This window comes from Coffea eugenioides, chromosome 6 (assembly GCF_003713205.1).
Source record: "Coffea eugenioides isolate CCC68of chromosome 6, Ceug_1.0, whole genome shotgun sequence".
Taxonomy (NCBI): domain Eukaryota; kingdom Viridiplantae; phylum Streptophyta; class Magnoliopsida; order Gentianales; family Rubiaceae; genus Coffea; species Coffea eugenioides.
Window position 1 is genome coordinate 745,686 of NC_040040.1, and position 17,671 is coordinate 763,356.

The 17,671-nt window shown below is 37.8% G+C and overlaps 3 protein-coding genes across 3 annotated transcripts; all 3 read right to left on the reverse strand.

Annotated features, from left to right (window-relative positions):
- Positions 1 to 810: 810 nt before the first annotated feature.
- LOC113775547 lies at positions 811 to 2,805 on the reverse strand. Its single transcript, XM_027320477.1, has 3 exons — positions 2,750 to 2,805; positions 1,549 to 2,435; positions 811 to 1,160 (listed from the first exon to the last, which is right to left on the reverse strand). The coding sequence occupies exon 2, from the start codon at positions 2,401 to 2,403 to the stop codon at positions 1,555 to 1,557; it is 849 nt and encodes a 282-aa protein (XP_027176278.1). The 5' UTR covers positions 2,404 to 2,435; positions 2,750 to 2,805; the 3' UTR covers positions 811 to 1,160; positions 1,549 to 1,554.
- A 1,183-nt stretch (positions 2,806 to 3,988) lies between these two features.
- Positions 3,989 to 12,068, reverse strand: LOC113776395 (exocyst complex component EXO70A1-like). The gene is made up of 12 exons (XM_027321539.1): positions 12,039 to 12,068; positions 9,490 to 9,690; positions 9,151 to 9,246; positions 8,601 to 8,806; positions 7,998 to 8,240; positions 6,587 to 6,725; positions 6,283 to 6,495; positions 5,450 to 5,655; positions 5,042 to 5,239; positions 4,866 to 4,965; positions 4,454 to 4,701; positions 3,989 to 4,308 (listed from the first exon to the last, which is right to left on the reverse strand). The coding sequence occupies exons 1-12, from the start codon at positions 12,066 to 12,068 to the stop codon at positions 4,191 to 4,193; spliced, it is 1,998 nt and encodes a 665-aa protein (XP_027177340.1). The 3' UTR covers positions 3,989 to 4,190.
- A 1,028-nt stretch (positions 12,069 to 13,096) lies between these two features.
- LOC113775741 lies at positions 13,097 to 15,633 on the reverse strand. Its single transcript, XM_027320736.1, has 4 exons — positions 15,281 to 15,633; positions 14,979 to 15,170; positions 14,627 to 14,870; positions 13,097 to 13,514 (listed from the first exon to the last, which is right to left on the reverse strand). The coding sequence occupies exons 1-4, from the start codon at positions 15,569 to 15,571 to the stop codon at positions 13,387 to 13,389; spliced, it is 855 nt and encodes a 284-aa protein (XP_027176537.1). The 5' UTR covers positions 15,572 to 15,633; the 3' UTR covers positions 13,097 to 13,386.
- Between the last annotated feature and the right edge of the window lie 2,038 nt (positions 15,634 to 17,671).

A 17,671-nucleotide genomic window follows, 5' to 3' on the forward strand; every position in this document is an offset into this window, starting at 1 on the left:
TTACTCTGACCAATATGTGGCTAGAGAATTAGTTAAATTTATTTTTGATAGATCAGTGTGGGTTAAAATTGTGGACGTGCATGTTTGATTTATGATTTTATGGATGAGCAAGTATTAGCATATTTAGGATTCGTATACATCGATTTTCTGGTGCCCTCCATCCTCCCTCCATCTTTTGATACAATCATCACAATCATAGTTCATGGAGATCAATTCTTCCTTCTGCACCACCACGATTTGCAGGTCACTCGTTCGAAACACTTCTTGGGTGACAGTGCTAGAAAAGTGGACATGACGTTTTTCAGAACAGAAGTCACATGCTTCTATCCAGTGATAGAAGCTTCTTTTGAATGGTTAAAGTTTGTCCTTGTACAAACATTTGTAGAAAGTTTATTACATACGAGTCTGGTCGTTAATAAATATGTTTTAAGGGAGATGCTTGTATCATTAGTATCCTCGAATCAACGTGTCTTAGCTTGTCCCATGTATTACCAGGTGGATGAGTTTATCCTTTTTCTTGGTTGCTTGTCCTCTGTTGACAAGTTCATTAGAAAACTTGGCGAAGGTTCTTTGTTCCAGTTTCGCTAGACTCGGTAGATTCTGATTTTTTTTTTTTCTCACCATTATGTTTTGCGTAAAAGATTGCAGAATCTGCAGAATCATTATGTTTTTTCTCACCATTCAGGAGCGGGGCTTGACAGTCGAGGGAGAATCATCATTTTCCATCAAGCAAATATAAGATGGTTTTATCAAGAGCTGGTGCAACAATAGGAAGAGGGTCTCATTAAAATTACGTAACTAGCATATATGTTCATTTTGACCCAGAATCGAAAAAAAAAACAAGGGGAGTTACACATACGAACTATACAAGCGATTGATAAAGAACTTTGTACATGAAAAACCATTGTCTATGGTTCGGTTGGATAAAAAGAAAATCATACCTGATTTTTACAATTCCGAACGATTTATGTCATATCCAATAATCTTTACAAAATTTCACTAGGACCACTACTAGATGATTACTTAACCACCGGCAAATGTAGGCCTCTTCGCCTCCGCCACTCACATCCGGAAAGATTGCCGGCAGCAAGCTAGGCAAGAAAGCAAGGTGCAGAGGCACCATTCAAATTTTTGGTCGTCATCATACCTCCAATAAGTACCTAGACAAGCATACAAACGGTACATGAACGAATGGAATTACAACGAAGCGTGGAAAATTTCTGCTACAAATCAAAGCACCATCACTGCCTTGAGGGGTTTACTAAGGGTAACAAAAGAAAGGGAAGAGGTATTTATTAAAAAAAAAAAAGCACCTACGCCTCTGAAGAATGAAGGAGATCTCTAATCAGAAAATTAAACAGCCATTGTGATCGCATAAGAACCATTAAACGGCTTAAATTTGCACACAACTTGATGCTGTGCATAAAATTTCTCTCAAACTAAGGATTGATACAGGATCTATCAATCAAAGAAGAGAATTTCCGGATCAAAAGCTAGATGGAGCAAGCTCAAAACAGGTAGTCGCGGAATTAATGTCACAGAACTCACCAAAAATCAAGTAAATATTAGACATTCCGTCTGCGAATCTTCTGCTAACGTCCCATCTCCTCCGGCGGGTGAAAAGTTGATCTTTAGATCTTCACAAAACACTCTTAAGGTTTCCTTCCTCCAAACGGAGCCGGATTGAAATTTAGCCTCCATTCTCAACCTCACGCTAACAAACAACATACCTCCGTTTTTATTTTCAATGATTTCTCCAGCTAGAAAAGGTTTGCCGGGGGCCGTGGCATTATCCATTCTAATTTGAAGACTAAGGAGACGATTCCCGTGCGAATAAAAAGGCTCAACGGCAGCGGCAGCCAAGGGATAATTCTTGTAGAAGATGGAAGCCTTGACGGAATCAAAATCAACTCTGAGATCGGTGTCAGGTTTGAAGACAGTAATGTTAACATCCCAATTGGCCGTAATTACGGAATCGTTTCCATTGAGATTGGATACAGCGAGCGATGAAACATCGAACTCTGGGATTTGTGTACCGAATAGGAACCAAATCACCAAGCTTACCATGCACATGCTAACAATCAAAGTCACCATGGTCACCAGCATCACTCGGCCAAATCTTTTGCTACTGTCGTCTTCAGGGAGGGCCCAACCCGATGGCCCGTAATTCCTCGAGTTGTACCACACGTTGAAAGATGGAGAAACCTGCTTTTTAGATTCGGTGGGGGCGCCGGGGTAGCCAAAATACGGGGGCTGTGGAGGAGGAGGAGGAGGATAAGCTCCCTGCAGGACGTACCCCGGTACTGGTGGTGGTGGTGCTTGTGAATACTTATTACCGTCGTTATTCATGGAGGGGTACCCCATTACAAATCGGTTATCAGACATTGAAGAAGCCATGGCCATAGGTATCTAAGATCCCCCTCCCCCTCTCCTTGCTTGCAGGAGAGAAACATTTAATTTAGAGCAAGTAAGGCGAAAGGGAGAAGGAAACAGGAGAAACAAAGATCAAGATTCTAAAGTGCATTGGTGGTGATATGAGTAGTTAAGAAAACGCGAAACCAAAGAAGCATTAGATAAGATGAGAGGTTATGGTTATATGGGGTGCATTAGTAGTAACAAGTGGCAGAATTTTGGTAAAAGCAGCCACGCATCAAGGTAAGATGACTAGACTTTGGTCCCAGCATTTCGGGCCTGAAAATCACAATTCATAGATAGTCCACCATTTCTACACCAAATGGCCTTGTCTTACCTGAGGTGAGCAGGACTGGAATGCTTGGAGAGGAGAGAAAGACGGGAAGTTGCAGCCTGATATTTCTTTCTTCATGGCAATTGGCATCCATCATCTCATGATGATAATTATGTCACTTCATCTCTTGATGTATTTATTATATCATCCGGTTTCCACACACATGCGAGAGAAAACAACAGAGATTAGCTCAACGAGTACTAAAAGGAGTACTCTAGTGAAGTAGTAAGTAGTACATTATTTAACAAAAAAAAAAAAAACAAAGCATCGAATGCTCAGACAACTTTACATAATCGAATGATCCACAGACAGAGGTGCAACCTGCAGATTCCTTTTTTCCGTCAACCTAAAACAGCAAGGCAGCTAGGCTTGATGTATTCGTCACAGACAGATGTGTACAAGTTCATCATATTCGTCATAGATACTTGGAACTACGATGAGTTTCTAAAGACAATCTGGTAATTCTAACTGAAGTCCATTTCTGTCAGAAGGATTTGCGCCATCTCTTTGAATCTCTGGTATCTCTTCAGGGACAAGCACGTCCAAGAGATTGTGTAGCTCCTTGCTATAGTCTTGTCATATCTTTTGAAGCATTAATTAGGATACTGTGTTGAACTGCTATGGAGTTGATCTCCACATTACGTATAAATAGACAAGCATGATGCCTGATGGTGAGCATGGGCGCAAAGCCTCGATCCTAAAGCTAAGATAAGAGAATTCCCGTAATCTAACTCAAAGGGGATCGCCTATGTATGAAACATTTCGCATATGCACTTGGGAGTTAGGGCTGAAGAAAATACATTTCCACGGGGCAACCTGGTCTTATGACGCGAACTATGAATAGACAATTCCCCGCGATAGTGATTGGGAGTGGCGGCAGCAAAAGAAAAAGGGTGGGTTTGGATGGAGAAGGAGAAGGGAGCAGTCGGCAGTGGAGTAGATTTTGTGAGGAAGGCTTGGAGAGAGCGTAAAGATACTGGATAGAACAAGAAAGGCGAAGGCGTCGGAGAAGAAAGAAGAAGGAATCCTGGACTTTGACTGAACTCGTTTGAGACCTGAAAAAAGCAGCGTCGACAGCCCAGCAAAGTAGACATCACATTGTTTGTTTATGGTTTAGGATTACAGTTATAAATATCTATTTAATTTTATTTTTAAAAATGTCAATAATTTGCATTAATAACCATAAACTTATTTCTGGTTTAAAATACTGGAAAATAACTTGCGATTTTACAATATTATAAGTCCAATTGATCGAGGAAGGAGAACCCCTGGGAGCAGCTGATTATTATCAATTTATTTCTGAATATCTAAAATCATGCTTACAAGAAATGATACAAAATTGATGAGGAAAACGATTCACCACCCTCTTTCTCTTGCATGTTCTTGTTGTTAGCTTACAACTGACAAAATCCAGAGAGGAAAGCTGATTTCCTGGTCATTTAATTTATCGTCTTGGATCATTCCAGGTTTTCCCTTCAAAGAACTCGGCTAGCATTCTTTCAAGATCCTCGGGATTGTATCTGATGTACTTCTGGGGATTTTTGCCATTTTGAATCATGGGCCTGAGAATCCATCATATTCACAATCTCAGCCAGAGAGAACAACGCAAAAAACACACAAGAAACAAGAGGAGAGGGGAAACAAGAAAAAAGAGGCATGGAGAAGAAAGGAGCAGTGAAGTCGTATAGAATTCAGAGACAGCAGTACCCAAAACGTTTAATGAAAGATCTATAGGCAGGCAAAAGGACTTCAGCAACCGCCAGCCTCAAAGATTCACGTAGCTCACTGTCTGGCACCGTCCATTGAGATTGCCTTTGATGAAGTTCCTCAAATAGCAGATTGAATGTCTTAAACCTGTCTTTCACCATTGACCTTGACACTGCACTGTTGCTATTGCCACCATCAGCTCCAAAGGAACCACTCCCAGCTCCCTGAATGGAGAGACACTGGAGAATCTGGGGACGAAAACTATCAATTTACTGCATCTTCATAAAATTTGGTTAAAGAAATTTAAAACCGAGCTTGAAGACATATGGTAGTCACAATTGCATTCATAAGCTCTTTTCCTTTTTTTTGTTATGTATTGCATTGATAAGAAATCCTTGAGATGAGTTTAAACCTTGGACCAAGAAATCCTTTTGTATTGATTGGCATGCTGCTGGACAACCCTTCTCTGTATCTGTACCCAGTCATCTCCTAACATATCCTTTGCCTCTGACCTATAAATAACTAAACCATGTACCAGTGACTGAAAACTCGAAGAGTATACCCTCACATATGAAGAACATAGCATACCTTCGCACAGATCTTACTATGTAGTGCATGTTGTTCATCAAAAATAATTGAGTCAAAGCAGGATCTTTATACTGCTTAGATTTCCCATCCAGGTTACTCTGAAGAGCCTGCATTATACGAGTTGTTAAAGATGCCAACTTCTCCTCCACATCATCATCACCAAACTCTTGGAAAAGTAGCTTCAGTGTCGACTGATAGCTGCAAACAATTAGTTCACAATGTCAGTTTTTTTTTCTTCCTTTTTCCTAGCCCAACACACTGAATAAACCAATAATCAAGCATGGAAAGATCCAAGTGACTAGCATGCATCTAATTAGAGGCCTAAATAGAAAAGTTACCAGTGGTCCACAATATGAAGCAACCGAAAAAAAAAGAAGCAAGGGAACGGAATTAAGTCTGAAGACTTACTCAAACAAAAATTTCACATAGTTAATCACGTAGCTAGTCAATGGATGCACAGTTCCATCAAGAACAGTAGTTTTTGTTGCATCTTTTTCAACAGCTTCTTCGAAATCTACAAAAGTCTCTTGAGCAGTCTGAGCTAGACGCTTGCTTAAGACTGCAGCAGCTTCTCGCACTTCACCACAATATTTACTTCCAAAGATTATATCAATCTACCATTGAAAAAAGAAGTTGTCATTACAAGAAATTTTTGTTTATGGTCTATGAGAATTTAATGCTGGTTTTGCCAATGTAGGACAATCAGGGATACCTAAAACTAATCCAAGTTTAGCAGAGATTGATGCAATAGTAGTTGTAAGAGTTAGTGCTTGCTACACTAGATATTTGCTCAAGTTGCTTGAGTGAAGGAAAAGAAAAGTCTTAACAAGAATAAGATAGTTTTCTTATAGGCTAACTGAGGAAACAACCAAACACATAAGAGAAAAGTTGCAATGCACCATTTCTACTTCATAGATAACCATTATGAAACAACCAAACAAATGCAAGAAAATATTTAAGAGAAAAAGATGCAATGCACCATTTCTACTTCATAAATAACTATTATGAAACAACCAAACAAATGCAAGAAATATTTAAGAGAAAAGTTGCAATGCACCATATCTACATTCTTGATAACCATTATGAAAATGAAGGACAATGGAAAGAGTAATAAGGCATAGAGAAAATGAGTAAACAAGAAGGCATATAGAAAATGAGTAAACAAGAAAGCAGGACAGATGAGCTAGAAAGATATTTTGGTCACTAAAATACGTGGCCAAAAAACTGGTAATACATCACACCTCTGGCTTAAGTTCTCTCATTATCTCATACATATCCAGAAGAACAAATAGCTTTTCAGGAGATCTTTTGCTTTTGGCAACAGCCTCTCCAAAACTTAGGAGCATGCCTACACTATTTGTGGTAGCCTCTGCAAAACATTGATCCCTGAGTGAATCATGACCCTCATAAATCTGATCACAAATTTTCTTTTCTGCATGAAATAAAAGTTTGACCTGAAACAGATATTATAATTGGTTTAGTACAACAGTGATCAACTGTTTGAAAGAAGCATTTAGGAATATGAAATCATATGCATAGCCTTACAGCAATCCGCATAAAATGAATCCAATTTCCGATTTTTGCTTCTAGGACTTCCCATTGCATCTTTTGTACATCATCCTTAGTTAGTCTCTCCACTCCTAGTTTCCTTAGGCTCTGTTCCATGACAAAGGATCGGGCTTCACTGGTAACAGACATAGGAGGCCAGATTAACAAAGCAGCAAAGGAAAGTCAGCTTGTAAATAGATCAATCAAAAAAAATTTTAAATAATGCAACACATAAAATAGTAAGAGTACAAAGAACAAAAGAAACAAAATTTGCTCTAATTTGTGGTGGCACAATAGTCACTGTTGCTGCACTTAAGCTCTGGCCAAGCTTAATTACGATAGAGAGTCTTTTTGTAGCTAAATATAATGTGTTTTTAAATCCAAAGACCAAATCCCTAATCATGTAACTAACTGAACTTGTAAACTGTAGTGCAAACATGAAGCATGAGTAAGCAAGGAAAAGCACAGAACTATTGCATTATTGATCTACTCTTTCATTCCTCATACATAAGAATGTTAAACAAGATACAACATCAGTATTCAAGATGAGATCACAAATCTCACAGAGAATCTGATTGGTAATTGCCATAACCTATCAGGTTCTCTAAGATATTCTTCCCAAACTCATTTGTCATCCTATGAAGTTCAAACACCCTCACTGTAGCTGCTACAGTGACATAAAGCAGGATTGCGGGAAATAAGAATAGCAGCTTGTGTTAAAAAAAAAAAAAAATCCTTTCTTATGGTCTGTTAGAATCTAGAATAAGACTTTACAACTGATATGTTGTCTGTTTTTTACCGAACCTTCTACAGTTGTAGCTAGTATTGATCTCATATTTTCAGCCGCAAATCTGTTTTTTTCAAATTATCTCCATATTCTCAATAAAATAGATAAGGAAACATATGTCCACTGCACAATGCAACAGATGAAGAAGTTTGGGATCCAAATGATTGAAGAAAGTAAAGAAATATTGCTTAAGCACCTTTATAAAAGAATTTTGATTCTTATCTTGTTGGCAAGTAGTAATCCATTTCTCTATTGGCCCACAAAAATAAAAAAGGGTTATCCATTTCTCAAGGTGAATCAGGTTTGTTGTAATGGCTGTAGATGGAAAAATAATAAGGTGAATCATCATTGTTAAAGTGATTATTCAGGTTTTAGACTCCCACGAGTTCCTTTCTTTCAAAGGAGAGTGTCTAGAAAGTTATTTGTGGACATCACTACATCAGTACCATGTCTCATTCGTGTACCAGTTCTATGCAAGAGTATGTTTTCCTTGTTCTCTGGGCTCTCTAAAAAGATATTCCCGGGAACATGATGCTATATGATTCATTGTTTTGAGTAGTTAAATGACCAATAATAATCAAGAGAATGACAAAGTACAAGACAAAATTCTAAAGTTTTTACCTGTGTATATTAAACAATTGCTGGTGATGGCCACCTTCAACCAATTGAAAGGCTAAGTCATGTAGCAGAGGTAGTATTCTTGGTGGAATGAGAGTTGGAGGATGGTAAACAACAGGTTCTAGACTCTTTTTGTGGTGCTCTGATGATTTTAAGCCACTACCATCGCCTTGAGCAGGCGATCCAGTTGATGGTCGCAAAGTATTAGGTAGGCAGTCAAACAGAAGATCAGGTTCCACAGGCTTGCTGAAATCCAGATAAACATGATTTACAAGAAATAGCTACAAGCAAGAAATTTAAGCTATGTCTTTATAATAAATTTGAATTACTAAGCAGTGCATTAGAAACAGCTACAAAAGAATGATCAAAGTTGTAAGTAGAGAATAATATTGCTAAGAAATCAAAATCTACTCAATATTATCAAAAGATTCCACTTCCAAGGCCAAATTAAAAGAACCTCAAAAGAGGATGTTTCTGAAATTTACAATTTATAAATTTGATCAAGAAAGGTGGAAGAGCCAAGTTTGTAACACAGAATGTCAGACAACTCCAGTCAACAAGGAAATTAAGCAATTCAAAAGGAAAAAATAAAAAATAAAAACGAACCTGTAAGAGTTTAAAAGCTGACGGTATTCTTCTTCTAGCTTCAAGATAGATTTTCCGAGTAAATTATTGGCATGGTTGACCACTCCAACACTACTCTGAAGGTTCTTGTTACCACCAAAAAACTTAATGATGCTCCTCAACTGATCAACTGCATCTAAGTAGCTTTCCAGATCCTCGTGCGGCCCCCTCAATATCTTAGCCTCGGCCTGGGAAGTTTCGAAGTAAAATCAACTGAAAAACCACTGTAATAGACACACGCACAGAGATGGAGGGAGGGAAAATGCCGTGGTGCCATGAAGTATTCCCAGTAAGTTTCATTTGATTAGAGAGAATTTGTTTTGTAGAATAACAAATTTTGTAATTCTAATGGTATGTTGTAGCAAATAATTACCAAAAGCTAGTTTTAGCGTAATTATGAAAAACTGAAATTTTCTACCTACAATTCCAGAAAATTTACTACTAGCTGTATGATAGAACTTAGGAATAATGGCAGAGCATTGTCGGAGAGAGGATAGGGAGGCACAAGAAGAAAAATGAAAAAAGATGGAACCTGGCGAGAGAGATCGAACTGAGCCAAAATACGCTCGGCAACCTTTAATGTTTTGTCGATGTTTTCGTGCGCCCTCCTCATGGAATGCGTTTTCAACTATCATCACATCATTACACAACCGACATACATGATCATGTTTCCAGATTCTCTCCACATACATTACACAAATACATCAAATCATCCGGGTGGATTGTTTTAATTGATGGATTGATCGATAAATTGGGGTGGGTTCATAAACGCTTTCTTTTTTTTTTTTTTTGGGTCAAACGAAATGAATACTAGCTACCGGTACATATATGTACATATGGGGTGGCTAAGATGATAAAGACTACTACTTGCCTGAGTGGGGCGCATGGCTGTTTCCAGGGCAGATAGACGGCGATCAAAGGACCCCAGAATGGAAACCATGGAATCGGTCACGGACTGCGCCTTCTGCATAGACTCTCTAATCAATGCGGCCCTCTCGCTCAACGTTTCCATGGCAGCTGCGTATCCCAGTATTCTCTGCTCTGCTCTATGTTGTGTATCCCATAATAGACGCTTTTCGCATAATTGGAGAAGATTCACTGATTCAGGTTATTGTTCTTTGGAATGGGCTGAGGATTTTTGGTAGGGGTAACCCAAAAAAAAAAAAATTGGATTAAATTTGATGTGGCGATCTTTGGGGGTGGCCGTTATTGCCATTTTATATTTACGTTTTAGGTAGGCTGCGTAGCTGGCTGGCGGATTTGCATATTTGCGTAATTGCATGGTGGTAGTAATTAGTAGGTACTAGGTAGAAATAGGAAGGTGTGATTCATTAAGAAGACGGAGTTATGCGAAGATAAGGGTTATTATCACTTTACCCCCCTTAACGTTTGGTGACACTATCAATTTCCCCCTTAACGTTATCTTTTAGTCGTTTTACCCCCAAAACTAATGGTTAAACTTAACGGAGTTTGTTAATTAAAGTAAAAATACAAGTTTAGCCCATAAAGTTATCATTATTTTATCCCATAAACTATAATCTCAATATCAATTTACCCTATAGAGTTATTTTTTAAGTAATTTATCCCACCATTAAATCAATTTAACAAGTAAAAAACTTTAGACGAAAGTACCATCTTCTTTGTATAATAAAAACAATAAAAAATTTAGAGTCACTCTTCTCTTCTTTAGTATCAAGAAAAAAAATCAAAGTATTAATTTCTTTCTTCTTAGCAATTTTATTAATATTAAAAAAGTAGAAAGATTGGAAAGGGGAGGGAGAGTGGGAGAGAGAGAGAGAGCTCAATTTCTTTTTTTAGAAAATACAAATAAGAAAGAATTAAATACTTTTATTATTTTAAAATTATTTCACTTTACTATTTACCACTAGATTTCAATTCTGATCCCAACAACCTTAAATTAATACGATAATATTAGACACTTTTTTTTTTTGCAAAATCTAATTTTTTGTCTCCTTCTTCCTATTTCTTTTTCTTTTCATAATATTAATAAGTGTGAAGTTTTTTTTTGAGAAAATCCTTTTATTTTTATATTTTTGGATCTCTTAAAGTGAAAAAAAAAAGAATAATAATCATTCTAAATTTTTATTTTTAATTTTATATATAAGGGTAAATATATTTAAAAAATTTTTACCATAGTAGTTAGATTAACAATGAAGTAAAATACCAAAAAAATAATGTTAGGAATTAAATCTATTATATCACTATAATTTAAAGGAATAAAGTAATAATAACAGTGTAGTAATGCTATAGAATAAAAGGGTATTTTTGTCCAAAATTTCTTAACATGTTAAATTGAATTATTTATGGGGGTGAAGTGACTAAAAGATAACGTTAGGGGGTAAACTGACAGTAGTGATATAGTTTAATGGGATAAAGTGATAATAACCCCGACAATAATTACCTTTCTCGCTTGTCAAAATTTTACTACTATCAATTAAACATCTGATGCGGCCTATAATCTGTTTATCTTACCAAACATTCATGTACCTGTTTGGGTTCGGGGAATAAAACATAGGTTGCCATTAGCTCTAATTGCTCGCAATTTTTCTATAATAAACTACAAAGGTTTTTTTTTTTTTTTTGGCTCGCCACTCGTCAATCCATTCAAATCACGCTAACCTACCATGTAATTGCGCGCCCACACATAAACAAACAATTATTATCCTTTCTTACATTTATACGCTTTCTTAATTTAAATATACTTCTCGGAAAAATTAACACCTCAACTCCGTTTGTTTTTATTTTTTAATTATTGTTTTGTTTAGTTAAAATAGTGTTTAGTAATTAGTGGCCTGGCTTGACGTTTGAAGAGATCCAAGTGAAATAAAAGTAGGACATGTTTCCTCTTGATTTGGAATATAACCAAATCGTCCTTGTTTATGTCACTTGAAACAAGTTGGTGAACAGTATATGCAAATTCCTCAGCATTTCCCTTCAAAACGGGGCCTAAAAGTGCTTGATTATACTCCAAATCAAAATTGCTGAAGTTTATAACGAAAGTTTGTTGCAAAGAAGTTGAATTGATCAATTGAAGGAGCATGAGTAAAATCAAGCTGTGAAGGGGCTGTCAATCATTTGATCATGAATTAGTAAACATGCAAGTTTCAGTACATTGATTTTAGATACTAACAATCTGATGTAAATATCTGCTAAAGCCCATGCATGTCTAAAACTATGTCGTTTTCGAGATTGATAGCAAATGATTAATTACATGGTGGTGCTTCACCATCACCATGCACGGTAGGCGTGGTGGGATCCGGGTTCTCAACCGCAGGGAACTTTTAAAGGATTCAACAGCTGAAATCGACTCTTTTCCGGCATGGCGAAGCATCCATGGTGGGAAGACAAGTACTATTTCTTTTTCTCATTTAAATGACCTTCAATCAAACAGGCACCTACTGGCTTTGTGCTCCTGATCTTTACTGGCATTTCTGGTGAAATCGGATGAAATTTTTGGGCCGCATCATTTGCTCGAGCCCTACAAGCGGTAACGTGCAATGATGTTCGGTGGTATTAGATGAGATCTAAGGAGTGAACCTATCAAATCAAACAAACTCAAAAAATGGAGAACTTTTAGGGCCCACTAGAATTGCAATTTTCGAGAGGTTTTGAATTTTTTTTTTCAAAAAACAATAATATGTTCTCTTTTAAGAGTATAATGTGTATAAATTATAGAGATTGTAATAAAAATATTTCAAAAAAAATTAGACTATGAATTTTTATACACGATTTTTTTTTACACAAACAGATTTAGATCATACCACATAATGTAACATATTTGAAGTTTAGATCATGCTATACATGTGATACACATTCAAAATTGCTATAGCGTCGGTGTACATAAAAAGTTAATCAAAAAATTATCCCATAATACTAGTAAAATCCAAATATCCCTTGAGATTACAAGTCCACTCAACCTCATCCATCCAAGTTACTTTTCCAAAACTGCCTTCTTGAATAAATTAAAGATTTTATTAATGGATGCCACATTAATACATTTAGACACGCTTCTTTAACAAACCAACGCTTGAAACATCCCTTAATGAGTACATGTTAAACACCTCATAGCCAAATCAATAAATTAAATAAATAAGATTTTGAAATTTCGACAAAATTGATATATTAAATAAACAAGGAGATTTAGGGAATTCGAGGCATACGGCTGCAGGATCACAATAAACACAGATAGACCCATAGCTTTGCAAAGGCCATAAATTGATCTAAGGAACGTAAATTTTCTTTTTTTCTCCTCAAATTCTCTTTCCAAAAGTTGCAATTTTGTTTCCCAAGGTGAAGCTTTCCATTTCCATGCAACAAAACATTGGAGCCAGGAACCGAGACAAAAGATGCCTGAAATCTCTCTACATACAATGGACATGAGTACCATGACCTCTCAGCTTTCAAATTCCGACTCCTCACCAAACGTCTAATCAAAGATCTAGCATCACAATCGATAATTCAGACCACGCTCCTAACTCATGTTAAAATTGTTAAAAAAATATATTTGTTACATTACTCGCCCCCAAATATGAAGCTTGGTCAAGACCAACCAAAAAGACAACTTCAGATCAGGCGAACAAGAGACAAAAGTTAAAAAGAGGTTGGACCAGTCCTTGAGCTGCTACTACTACTTTCTATATTCTCTACTTTGCTAGGAACGAACAGGAAAGAAGGGCCATCATCCATCAATCCCTTCTTCTTTGACTGTGCACCCTGGGGTGCATTGATGGCTGAGGAAGAGAGATACTCAATAGGTCCATTCCGCAGGCAAGCCCATATCAGGAGAAACTTCTTGCTTTTTCATTTGAGCCATATTCATGAAACTGTTCCTCGGAGGTAGAATCTGAGCCTCCTCTCCATGTCTGCTCCTGGCACCTGCCAACATATTGTAGACAACTCATAATAGCGTCCGTTTGCTTTCCGGGTAAAAGGTGGGGATTTCAAATGCATACAGAAGAGAGTTTTGAATCAAGAACAAGTGGAGTACCAGTAGTACTACTCAAAAGAAGGAAGGGTTGTATTATGAATAGCGAAGAGACCCTCTAGTTTTAGCAAACGTATGAAGGGTCGGGTCCATCCAATAACGTGCAGCTTCTTTTTCCATCATTAATTAATTATATAGATAACGTTGTTATTGCTGAGGCCTCTATTTATTGCTAACATCTAAAGACTGAACCCCGTATTTATTTAATATACGGATTTCTAGATCAAGTATTTAGGCACTCCTAAGTGTGACCCATGCCATTAGTGCTTCATCTAAACTCACTTAGCTGTTATGTAGACTACATATCGTCTAATTTAACAGAAAGCAGAGGCGCCTGTTCAATAATTGATTTTTCCCTCTCCAATTTTTTACCCTCACCAGGGGGAGAGAAAGTCACCAAATACAAATTTCCCCATCATTTATCATAAATTAGTTCCTCTTGAGATAATTAAAAAAAAAAAACGAGTTACTAAAAGCAATCCTCATCCTTGATCTACAGCCTTTTTACGCGCAGTAATTTCTTGGTGTAAGCCTCGCTAGCTAGTAGCTTTCATGTTACCTTGGAAAGCCACCAAAACCAAAGAGCAAAGGAAAACTAGCAGCAGTTTAAAACCGTAAACTCCAAAAAATAAGCAGGTACCAAAACTGCTGGCTGCTATCTCTCATCCCCAGCTCCCCCCCCCCCCCCCTTTTTTTTTTCATCCTATTATTGTTTGTATTCCTGTCACTCTAACCTCAGGTGATCTTGTTTGGATTGTGATTTTTTGCAAAAAAAATATTACGTGAACAAATTTCTCAATTTTTTTTAATTTATATATATCAAATCCCTATAATTTTTGAACTCGCATGCATCAAATCGCTACTACGTTTCATTTAAAAAAAAAAAAAAAAACAATCTAGAGGGTCAAAATGCATATGTCTGCGTGTCTATAGAAAAGAAAAACAATTAAGGGGAAAATAAAAACCAAGACCATTACAAATTAGAGAAAACGTGGTGGCTTACCCTGTCTTCTCTTGGGATGATCATTCATACGGTCAGCTGAAGTTGCGGAACTGCTGTTGGCTGGTATGCGAGGTAGAAAAACCCCCGTCCCCCCATAATCTCCTGTCCCGTGACCAATCCTATTTCCCCCACAACCGCCTGAAAATGGAACAAACCGGTTCTCCACTACCCGATTCGCAGTAGACCGCCTCTGCCGCTCCAGAAAACTCCTTATTAGTCTTTGTTGTTCAATAAAGCGTTCTGACTGCAAAGTGCAAGACCCATCATCATCACCCAAAAAGCTGAAAAAGCAGAACCCACAAAAAGAGGACACCGAAAATGAAGGTACGACATAAAACCCGGTTCAACGTACCAGAGAAAGAACCGGGTTTGGATTGGAATTCATAAAGTGACAGGGGTAAACCGGTAGATCACCGGTCGAAAAAGCTTCATTTCTGAACCCAGTACGGACATGGTTAGTTCCAGACAGACATCCATCGCACACAAGGCACCGGACGGGTAATGAACCGGCACGGCAAACGCACTGAACCGCCGGTCTAAACCGCTGCAATAGACAACGATGAAGGAAATCCAGAAGGAACATGCAGTTACTAAACAATTTTAACCTTGGGAAAAAAAAGAAAAAAGACACTGCATGCAGGAGAAATAATTTACTCGCAAGTTTGGAGGAGGTGTGACGAAGCCATGTGATGGTGGGCTGAGTCCAGAATCTTGAGAAAAAGAGAGAGCAGCTAAGCTTTGAGAAAGGCGGTCTTCAAAGCCCATGCATGAAAGCTGCTGCTGAGCAAGAGAGTAGTTGTAGTGGTTATAGCAGGAGTAGGTTGGATGGTTAAGGTTGGAAGAGGTAATTTGATGATCAAAAGGGAAAATATCAGAGGGGAGAAGTTTCCAGAGCTCTCCATCACCATCCAATTCTTGCGGGTTTATTTGGAAATAATCGGCCATTGCTACTCTCTCCAGATGTTAGATGGTCGGAATAGCAAGAGCGCGGATAGAAACGGGTTTTGGGCGACGGGAGGGAGTGAAGAGACTACCGATCGAGTGGTGGAGAGAGTTATAAAAAAAAAAAAAAAAAAAAAATGAAGAGAGCTGCGGTTTTAAAAACTGACGTTACATAAAGCCCTTTCCTGCTTTTGGCAGAAAGAGGAACGAAGGACGCTTCTGGTGTCGGACCATTGGCATGCTGCATTCAATATTGGAGATCAAATGAAAAAAAAAATGAAAAATGAGAAACGATTATGAAACGCTGTACAAAATGAGTCACGTGACCGCCCACTCACAGCCACCCTCACTGGGACTAAGGTGCCGTTTGGAATTAATTGGAAAAATGCATTTATAATAATATGTAAACGAATAATTTTTTAAGATAAAATGTTATATCCAAGCAAACCCAAGGAACCATTGGATGGAAAGACCTGGTACGTGTTGGGATGCGAATGCAATTTGGCAATTCCGAAATGAAATAATAAATTTATGCATGATAATGATCTGATATAATTTGCGTGATCTTTGTCTATTCATCCCCACAAGACCAACAAGTTTAAAAATACTAACTAAAATTACCATTCTCGATAGATAATTACTGCCCCTTTTGATTGATGGTAAAAGCACTTAAGTCTGATTTTTCGCGTGATAAACCTTAAAAAAAAAAGGTAAAAAATACAAAAGCCCCTGTGGTAAACCTAATACACAGAAAAGCCCCCCGTGGTTTCAAAATATACAACACGACTCCTCATATTTTGAACTAAATTGTAAAGGTGACGGAATCCGTTAAACTTAACGGAAATGGTCAAAATGCCCAAAATACCCTGATATAATTAAGCAAAAGACAGCTCAAAAAAATCATTTATTTTATTTTCTAAATAGAGAGAATTGAGGGTTAAGGGGTAGAATTGGTATATTTGATAAAAAATAGGTATAAAAAATTTTTTTTAGGTTCCAATAAGTCATTTCCATTAAGTTTAACGGATTCCGTCACTTTTACAATTTAGTTCAAAGCATGAGATGTCGTATTGTATATTTTGAAACTATAGGGGATTTTTCTGTGTATTAGGCTTATCACAGGGGACTTTTTTGTTTTTAACCCAAAAAAAAAAAAAATTTCTTCCTCGTCGCTTTGAAGAGAGAGGGGGGATACAAACGCTGAATTTAAGACGGTAAAGGAAACCAACAAAAGAAAGGTTGAAACAAAACGTCCCAATAAAGAGAAGCAAATAATTATCAGACGGAGGGAAATGCTGTCACACCTGACCAATTCGACATAATTGCCGTGGCTACGCCAAGCGAAAGAGTAATATCAATAATGTAAGGCATCCAAAAATAGAAAAAGGGGAAAAATAAAAATGTACAATTCGCCCAAATCACGAGCGGGGCCCCACAGGGGACCCACAACAATACAAATCCAAAACCTTGGCCCTTGCCCTTCCTCCTTAAAGGGCATATCTGTCAATATAAAGCCACCAACTACACTCTGCTTCTCAGATTACTAATGGCCGCCAGAGCAGCTTCTAAACTACCATCTCCTCTAGAGTTTCAACGCACCTTTGGTTAAACCATATCGATGGTAATGGTACACGTTCGTTACTGCGTACCATCACAGAGCCAATGAATGAAAACCTCCTGTTCAATTCTATAGTCTATACACAAACAAAAGCCACTCGCAATTACAAAAAAGAAAAAAGGGGGAAAAAAAAATATCCAGTTCTTGCCAGAAGCTTCCCCAACAATACATTACTCACTTATCCACCATTTATTTAACTTTATTTAAATATGGAACCTTCACCGGGGAGATTTGACGGGCCTAGCAATCGGGCCGGCCCGAGTCAAGAACCGCGGAATTAGCGGGTCGTTTACACAAGGATGGAAGGGTGCGGTGCAGCCAGCCTTCTTGGCGTTCACGCATTCCTCGCAGGCTACTTTATTACTGGCACTAGTACTACTACTTTCTTTCACGTTTCTCGTCATCGTCTCTTGGATCCTTGGAAATGAACCCGGGTCCAAACTCGGGTTCAAGTTGGGCGGCATCGGCCTCGGAGCCAAACTGGG

Bases quoted from the DNA above. Each gene is read 5' to 3' on its own strand.
- LOC113776395 (XM_027321539.1), bottom strand. From the start codon at position 12,068: ATGCCAGTAAAGATCAGGAGCACAAAGCCA. The intron at 6,726-7,997 runs GTAAAAACTTTA...GTCTGTTACCAG, and splicing joins CAATTGTTTAATATACACAG to TGAAGCCCGATCCTTTGTCA. The intron at 5,240-5,449 runs GTAAGTCTTCAG...AATTGTTTGCAG, and splicing joins TATGTGAAATTTTTGTTTGA to CTATCAGTCGACACTGAAGC.
- LOC113775741 (XM_027320736.1), bottom strand. From the start codon at position 15,571: ATGGCCGATTATTTCCAAATAAACCCGCAAGAATTGGATGGTGATGGA. The intron at 15,171-15,280 runs GTAAATTATTTC...TGTCTATTGCAG, and splicing joins CACCTCCTCCAAACTTGCGA to CGGTTTAGACCGGCGGTTCA. The intron at 13,515-14,626 runs GTAAGCCACCAC...ATATGTTGGCAG, and splicing joins TCATCCCAAGAGAAGACAGG to GTGCCAGGAGCAGACATGGA.
- LOC113775547 (XM_027320477.1), bottom strand. From the start codon at position 2,403: ATGGCCATGGCTTCTTCAATGTCTGATAACCGATTTGTAATGGGGTAC.